Raw genomic sequence first — 9,133 nt, 5'->3', positions numbered from 1 at the left:
AACCCTCGTTTGTGCCATTTAGACAGAGCTGTTCAAGGAAGGGCTGTTGCTAACCCTCGTTTGTGCCATTTGGATGGAGCTGTTGAAGGAAGGGCTGTCGCTAACCCTCGTTTGTGCCATTTGTGCCATTTGGATGGAGCTGTTGAAGGAAGGACTGTTGCTAACCCTCGTTTGTGCCATTTGTGCCATTTGGATGGAGCTGTTCAAGGAAAGGACTGTTGCTCACCCTTGTTTGTGCCATTTGGATGGAGCTGTTCAAGGAAAGGACTGTTGCTCACCCTCCTTTGTGCCATTTGGATGGAGCTGTTCAAGGAAAGGACTGTTGCTCACCCTCGTTTGTGCCATTTGGATGGAGCTGTTGAAGGAAGAACTGTTGCTACCCCTCGTTTGTGCCATTTGGATGGAGCTGTTGAAGGAAGAACTGTTGCTAACCCTCGTTTGTGCCATTTGGATGGAGCTGTTCAGGGAAGAACTGTTGCTCAGCCTCGTTTGTGCCGTGCTGGAGTCAAGCAGAGCTTTCCCACTCAGCAGGAGCGGGGCCTGCCCTCTCTAGGTTGTGCAGAGACCATCTGCCTGTTGCCTCCTGAGCGCAACCACAATCTGTTACTTTGTCAAAATAAACAACACATCTATCTGATCATTTCTAGCCCGCTGCCTGCCTGACTCCCCGGCTAGGGGGGAAGCAGCCTGTTTATGGCACTCCCATTTTGGGGCAGAAGCTGTTATGGCTCAAACATTGCAATGAATATTTCACAGCTCCAGAACCCAGAGACAGCGCTTGGCTCTCGCTGGGGCTGGCAGGCGTTCAGGGTCATCCTGGCAGGACAGGAATGCCAAGTACTCCAAAAGCTCCCTTTCATGCGTGCGTATAATCCAGGGAACTTGATCAAATCAGTGTAAGCATTGCCCTGGCATTAGGATAGCCCAATGCAAAGCTGATGTGTGTCTATAGTGAACTCCTTTAACAGCCAAGTTCTGCAACTGATCTATATTTCTGTAATGAATTATTTTTTTTCCCATTTTTTAGGCATTTTTAAGCCCTTCCTCCACCTTTCATATTGCTTATGTGCTTGTTATGCCAGGAGATTGGGTACAATGGGCTAAAGAAGCCAGAAAACCTACATCCCAGCTTTCTGAAGAACTCTCTTTTAATAGTACTTTCCTAAATTAGACCATCCCACGTACTTCAGAATTTGAAGTCTTTGTGTGTGTCAGTTGTTTAACGAGGGCTGATTAGCTGCAGTCACAGGTTAGCTGAAGTGTGTAAGCAAGGGGAAAGGTCTTTCTTCCCCAAACACCAACTGATTCTAAAAGTTGAATGTAGCTTATTAGCTTAGCAAAACATCAAACATGTCTTTTCATCCTTTAAAAGGAGGTTTTAATCCTTTTTACTTATCCTCAAATGCAGCTAAGATCGCATCTTAATTATTCCTTAGCCATGTAAGTAAAAATACCAATTAAATGTCTAATCACAACGAACATAACTTCTCCCTAAGACAAAAAAAATAAAAATACAAATATATCTTTCAGAATGAGGAAAAAAAAAGAATAGGTAACAAACCCCAGAAAATAACACTGTTTTCAGCTGAGGAATACGTTGTAGGATCGCTCTCCTCAACTCAGAAAGAATAGCCAGAAGGGGATAGGGAAAACTGTGGGACTCGAGTATTCAATGGCTTCTCCAAAGATTTAGAACAGGACTTCTAGCTAAGGAAACTGAGTGGTGGCTTGAGAAAGGACCGATGCTTTTGTCTTGGTGCTCTGTACCTCCCAAGGATTGCAATTTTTTACATTAACTCCTAAAATACCTATTTCAGTTTCTGAGTTTGAGGAAAGCTGGATGGATAAAACCATACATTTGTGAGTGATGCCTTTGGCCAGAGATCAATGTGGCAACCAGGCACTGCCAAGCTAAAGGGCAGGAAAGCCTCCATCCCTGTGAATTTCTGTAAGAAAACTACTTGCAACAATGTGCATTTACCATAGCACAGCTTTTTGGTGCAGAAAGTGACACATTCTTCGTCTGGGGACTCCTGATGTGATGATTTGGGTTTGGCATTTGCAGAACCCTGTTTGTTTGTCAGAGGAGCAAAGATGCAGCAATGTGTCATTGGACTGCTTGAGCAGCGAGTCACTCAACTCCAAATCCCTCCAGATCTGCACTGAACAGATCACACTTCCCACTTCTCACCTCTAGCAAAGGGACCTTAGATCTGATTGATGGTTGCTGTGCTGATGAGGATGTCTGTCCCTGTGCTGTGACACCCTCTGGTGTCCTTTGGAGCAGTGACACATTTCCTTTCTCTGGTGACACAGACAAGCACATTGTCTCCCTGGCTCAGCTCCAGGTTCTTTTCAGAGCAGCTTCACAGGTAAGGACAGCACAGCCCTGCTTGTTTGTCTGCTTTCATAATTGTTCCTGAGTTTGATTTAAAACAAAACAATTTACCTCGTTAGCTCTTTTTTCCTGCTAACTGCATAGTCCTAAAGGAAAAAAAATCTCAGCTGTGTCCTATAAATAAATGAAAATGTTTTGAAACAAGCCAACCTTTGGGTCTCAACCTTTGGTTTGTCTGAGGCAGGACAGAGCAAGCCCCCAGAACATTTATTTATTGAGCAAGTGCAAGATTTCACTGCTCTCCCAGGGCAGAGCAATGCCCATCCAGGAGCCATCACTTTATTAACAAGAGTGACCTTGAAGCCTCAAGGAAAGGTAAAAAAGCAATGTTTGAAACACTCCATTGCCAGTTGGATCATCAAACATATTTGTTTTCCTATACAGCTTTATGCATCAGTCACTGTTAAACATCCAGATCCTTGAGGATTTTGCCTCGCTCCACGCTCACTGTTTGTGCCATGGGAGCTTTCAGGCTTTCTCCTGTGCAGATTCTGCAGCATCCAGTGCTAGGGCTCCGTGGATGTTGCTGCCTTTCCCTCACACAGGCACTAGGAAGGACTCTGTCCTCTCTCCAGCCATCTAATTTTGTAGTGATAACAGTCTTTGAGGTTTCTATCCTTTAAAATCGAGGATTTCTCTCCTAAATCCATTGACATCGAGGTTTCTCTCCTAAATCCATTGACATTTCCCCACCAGTTCCACACTTCCCGGGCCTGACTGGCAAACAGCAGATGGCGTGCTTGCCTCAGCACAGGAACCTGAAACCCAGCCCTAAAGGGGAAGGGAATTCACCTGTAAGTGAATTTATGGGCTGTGATTTGCATGTGGTGTCATTTACAAAAGACACAAACTACGTGCAGGTAAACAGGCATTTTTATAAAAGGAGAAGAAAGTATGTACATCGTAGGGAACAAATGCAGACTGTACTGGAATAGCTATGTATGTATGTATTTCGTTTATACATTAGAATAGAAACCTCACTAAAACATCGACACAAAGCTTCAACACAAGGCACGGGGAATCCATCCGATTTCTCTTGGAAAACAATGGGATGACACTTTAAGTCCGATGTCACGTTTAACACTACAACCACCCCCCAGCCAGAGACGTTTTTCATAACATCCTGCCGGGTTTTTCAGCCCGCTTTTAGTTATCCAAAAACCCATTCCCCAACCAAACTTCCTCCTAAAATCTCACATATCTGTTCTCCTAACGTTGATAATTAATGTAAATACCGTACTAAGGTATTTCAAACAGTAATACACAGCTCTGCATAGCAGTTTTTATCACAATATAGACCAGCACCTCTGATAATATCATCACTGGCTTCTTTATCTGATAAATGGGTACTCGGTGATTAAAGATAACATTCTCATCTTTTACAAGACAGAAATGCTTTGAAGGTGCTATATTTAAGCAACACTTTATTTCTACAAAACTCAGCTTTTTTTGCTACTGAGGAGTGGATTCAGGGGGTCCTTAAAGTGTATCTCTGGTTTCCAGGACAGGGATGGTTTCATTGAAATCGCTGAATTAATTAATGGACTCAGGAAGTGTGTAACTGAAACTCAGCTTTTGTTCTGACAAAAATTCCTAAGCTATTTTTCGCTCATACAGATGGAAGTCATTTACCAGAATCCCTTTCCTTGTACATGTTGAGTGCTTAGTCCTTTAGTGTCTTTTTAATCTTATATCACACTGAGAAAAGATTTGCTTAAAAACCTAATAGTGGAAAAAACATTTATAAATAAACGCCAAATAATTACAATATTTCAATTCTGTTATCATCAGTATAACTCCTTATGGCACAGCTATCTCTGCTTCTGTAAAATATTGCTAGGAATGGTCAACATGGAATTCAGAATTCCCAGGATTAAAAACCAATCAGCACTATTGTATTAACAAGAAAAAAAGTGAAAAAGAAAAGTCAAATGCTCATTTTGGCCGAAGAAGCTCCTACTGAGGTTGAAAAGCTTGTGGGAAAGAACATCCCTTTGTTCTCTTCATTCTAGCAATTACTAAGCATGGAATTTTGTGGAAGTCCAAAAAATTCCAAGTAGCTAAACTATGTCAAAAGGAGTTGAAATAACATCTCAGAAACAGCACGACGACAGTAAAAATTACTGGAAACACACAAGTATACACAGCACATACATGAATCAATGCTAAATAACACTGGATATTCAATACACAGGCTGAAAAGCTCAGTGTGGAAAAAAAGAAGTGTACAAAATGTATTCAGATTTAAACATCTCAATCAATCAGTGCCTGTAAGAGAAACAATGCCCTGTCAAGTCTACGCACAATTCATCACTTTGCTACAGCTACAATAAATATTCTACATCCTATGCCATCAAAGGGGGAAAATCCCTCTTGTAAAATACAAGGAAACCAGGTATGTAAGGACACAGAGTTGCTTCAGAAATCGTTCTCCTGCAGGTCGTCCGTGTTTGTCTGGCATTGGCTGATGAGCAAATCTTGGACAGAAAGTGTCCCGGTACCAAAGAATTTGGTGTCCAAGTGACACAAAGGTGAGAAACAGGAGCAGTGCCCATGACACAGGCATTCCAGGTGTGGGACAGGCCATCAGGGCCGTGTTCCCTGTAGCTCTGAGGACTCTGAATGCCAAGGGGGATCACTGTGACTTTCTGGAGGAGCTAAGTCACCTGGATGGGGACAGCAGGGCATCGAGAGAAACCCCACAGCCACTCACTGCAGCCACTGGTGATGGAAGCGTGGAGAGCCCGTGGCACCCACAGGCTGTCCCATAAATCAGGAGCTCCCTCCCATTGCTGCCCTGCTCGGCCTCTGGAGCTCATTCTGCTCCAGAGCCATGAGAACAGCGTGGGGTCGGGCCCTTCCTCCCTGCACCGGGGATAATCTCAGCCCTTTTGCCGTGGGGGCGAACACAACAATGAATGCTCTGCCTCTGAACGTCATGGTGAGTGAGAACAAGGGACAGCAGAGCCAAGGGAGTGGGAATGGAGCAGGTCATGAATGAATGCTGAAGGACCAGGCTCAGAGAAGGAGTCTGCCTATGGCAGCCTGCACAGTCTTGCTGCCAAGTGTCTCCCTCTGTTTTTCACTGACATCACCCAGAGAAGGCTGTGGAATTCACGGAGCTAACGTTCTTCCTTCGGAAGGCTCAAAACAAGGGTGGAACTGCTTGGTCTGGGGCACTGCTGGTGGGGTGCAACATCAGGGTAAAAGCAAATCTTTGCAGGAGAGCAAAAGGGACGATTTACTGAAGCAACATTTTGAAACATTACTGTGAAAAAACAATGGAATTATCACAAAATGGAATTTCACACTCCCAGCAAACCCCCACTGGAGACAAGAGACTGACAAACAGCATACCATGGAAAGCAATAGAGTAAGTTGCGCTCCACAAGCTCCACAATCAGTCCTCTCGTACCTGCCATTAGTATCCAACTTACTAACCTTTGAAACAGCGGTTCAAGAAACTCATGTTTTGCAGGAAAAACTAAAGTTTAGCATGTTTTTCTTGAAAAAAAAAATCTGCAATATTCTAACTGTTTAAAAAAGACCAAACAAAATCACAAGAAAGCTACGAAACTACACTGTCCTTGCTGCCTTTTAAACAGTAAAAAGTTTACAGTCAACTCTAAAATAAATCACAAACATCTACAATCTTAATTCATGTTTTGTCACGATGGTCTCGTCAGATAAAATGTTTACCAAAGCAGGCCTACAAGGAGGGAGGGAGGATAGCAGGAAGGGTAGGTAATAACAGGGAGTGGAAAATTATCCAAACGTGACCAACAGAGATTTTCTGAAAACGCAGAAAAGCAAGCAGTTATTTTGTCTGGATCAAAGACATCTGGAAGATACAGGGACAAAAAGAGGGGAAGGGAAGAAAAAAGTGTAAAAGAAGGGGATACCTTCATCCAGCAAAGCATTTGCACATAGGCTCAGGGTGAAGCACAGCCCCAAAGCTAAGCTTGAACTTGTGTGTGCTGCTGGATTCAGAGGAGAGAAAACAACAGCAACAGACAGTAACACTCGAGCAGGTACCCTCCATGAACTTGCCATCTTCAAATAAACGTCTTCCTAATTCAATTTTTCAGCTCTTCCTAGCCAAGCCTGCTATCTCAGGCTGTAGAAGGTTTTGCTGAAGAGGACACAGCGACTCCTGCCAGACTCCACTGCTTTCAGACAGACCACCTGTCTAAGGTGGGAAGAGACCATTTCCAAGCGGCTGGTCCCTAACATAGCCCTTCGGATCTTTGTAAATGTAAATGAAGCGTTGTGGAGGGAGCGTTTTGTCTGGGAGAGGTCGCTGGCACCTGGTCCCTAGGTGTGGCCTTTGGGGATATGTTTATCCCCACTAAAAACGCCTTTGCCGATAGAAAGCACCTTTTCACTACTGAACTTGGGGGGAAAAAACACAACAGGAATGTCCTTAGGACATTTTGGGTGAGGAACTCCTATGCACTTATTCCAAAAGCCCATTAAAATATACTAAAAGAAAACAGAACAGAGCAAACAAATTGCCCCCCAAAAATCATTCACAAAAAGTAAAAGCAACATTATCAAACTATATATATAATGGTTTTCATTAAAAAAGAAGGAAAAATGCACACCCTACCGCCTGCAGTTCTGGTCAGGTTCTCCCTCCGCCCACCCCAAAAAAGTAAAAATTAAAAAAAAATACAAATAAAATAAATTAATATTTCCACCAGCCTGGTTCCCAGCTGAAACAATTTCTTCCCCCACTACTCTATTTCCTGAACACATCTGTTAGAAACTTCAAAAAAAAAAATCTGCAATTCTTCAGATGAACCTGAGAGCAGGACTTTTCCCCGAATCTTTGCAAACCTGGACTTATTTTAACAGTGGACTTTCTGTGCATCGGAGAGAGGAGATGGCTGTCAGGTACAGACGTCCTTATCAGAAGATCAGAATCATTCCACTTGTGCTGACAAAGAGTGTTTGAATCTGGGATTGCTCTGGGCTAATGGCATCCCTTTCAGCTTGAAATCAGCACTTTCTCCCCAGCTGTAATGTGAATCGCTTAGCACTTGGATGTCTAATGATTGAGATAATATCATTCATTAGCTCTAATAACAATAGCCCTGGCTCACCCAAGTATTTCAATATGCAAATGGCATCATTTAGGCCAGCGGGGAATCACTCCCTCAAAGTGTTAAATACGTGGTTTAGTTCTTGGGCAAACGGGATTCCCAACGCACTCAGGAAAGCAGAGGTGTTTTGTCACGTTCAAAAGACAGGTACTTATTTTAAGTTTGGGGTTTTTAAAATAAATTGCAAGAGCCGTGGTGGAAAGACACTTGAGCTTACATGCTAACCTTCAGCAGTGGAGGCTGAGTAAAGGATGCCAGGCTTGCATGGCAGCTGGTAGGAAGTATCCAGGATTGTATATTCTGTCCTTTAGGCAGCTGGGAAATGTCCTCTGAACCCCTCAGCACTTTGCCAATCTTTATTTCCCTTTAGTGAACATATTAAAACATGTAACAGTGGAATCGAACCCTTGTGATCCTTCTTTTCCATCTGGATGTACATCTGGGGAGATGTACCCACAAAAGAGCCTTAATGGGCCAGCAGAAAGCATTTCTGGAGGGCTCCAGACAAAGTACATCCAGAGGGTGCAGTGGAGACCAAAGCACAAGCACAGAAAGCAAAGGAATTAGTCCGTGAAACCAGACTTTTTCCACACTCCACATTTTCCTCTTCCGACAACATATTTCATGCCTTCAGAATCCAGTATGGTTTTAGAAAACCCAAACAAACCAATGTCATTTCCTTATAATTAAACGGGAGAAGGAAGTTTGTGATGAAAAGGTTAAAGATGGAATCATCAATGATACAGGTGGAAGTTTGTCACCTGGTAAGCAGAAATGGTAGCAAAAAGTGTTATCACATCCTCTCTGAGCAGCACTCTGAACTGAACACAGTTCTGGGATTTCTCTGCTTTTCTAAAGAGAAATGTTCAAGAAGGGTTTCTTTCTTGGATCAAAGGATCCCCTCCCAGAAATATTGTCTGTGTCTTGCACTCATTTATGTAGCTGCTGCTGGAAAATGAGCCTAATTCTTCATCTGAAGAGTCTGACCACAATAGTAGAATAAAGTGAAAATGACCAAAGAAAAAGAATATAAATGGTGCCATTCTCAACCCCTGCCACTGGCCTCTGGGAGAAAACAGAAAGCAAAGCAGAAAGTGCTGGCACTCCGAGCTCCTGCAGGCCCAGCATCTGGGCACACATTCCTGGTGCACTGCTGAGGAACTCTTCCCAAGCTCCAGGGAGGGAACTTGCAAAACATCTCCAGCAAATCTTCAGGAAGGTCCTCCTTCTCCTTTCCCTCTGCTGCCATTTCCCAAGCTTCTCCACCCTCAGACTCACTTTCTGGCTATCAGCCAAGGAGTTTGACCCTTGAAGTGGCAGACAAAAGGTTTCAGGTGAAAACAGACAGGCAGAATTGACAGGAATCCACAGCAACAGCAGCCTGGTTACAGCTTTTAGTAGGGACAGAGCCTGAAACAAATTGCCATGCTCGGGGTGGTACAAACCCAGCTGCCCCACTTGCGTTTCTTTTGGCATGTAAGGAGCTCAGGTTTGGGAAGAGCAGCGGGTCAGTGCAGTATCACTGATTTGAGCCCTCTTGTCTATCCCCAGGGGCTGCTGAGATTGGATCAGTATCGGGGGTGTGGAGCAGCAATCCAAAACGGTTATCGGGTACTTCAATGAAGATCCC

General features: G+C 43.7%; 1 protein-coding gene across 13 annotated transcripts in view; it reads right to left on the bottom strand.

Moving 5' to 3' along the window:
• Positions 1-242: 242 nt before the first annotated feature.
• Positions 243-9,133, bottom strand: part of COL13A1 (collagen type XIII alpha 1 chain) — a 101,503-nt gene continuing 92,612 nt past the window's right edge. For all 13 annotated transcript variants that reach the window (XM_038140824.1, XM_038140834.1, XM_038140826.1 and 10 more), the window contains one exon: positions 243-8,810. In XM_038140824.1, coding sequence (XP_037996752.1) covers positions 8,778-8,810 — 33 coding nt within the window. In that variant the 3' untranslated portion in view covers positions 243-8,777. The remainder of the gene's footprint in view (positions 8,811-9,133) is intronic.

Source organism: Motacilla alba, chromosome 6 (assembly GCF_015832195.1).
Source record: "Motacilla alba alba isolate MOTALB_02 chromosome 6, Motacilla_alba_V1.0_pri, whole genome shotgun sequence".
Lineage (NCBI taxonomy): Eukaryota > Metazoa > Chordata > Aves > Passeriformes > Motacillidae > Motacilla > Motacilla alba.
This window is presented reverse-complemented; position numbering and strand designations above follow the sequence as displayed.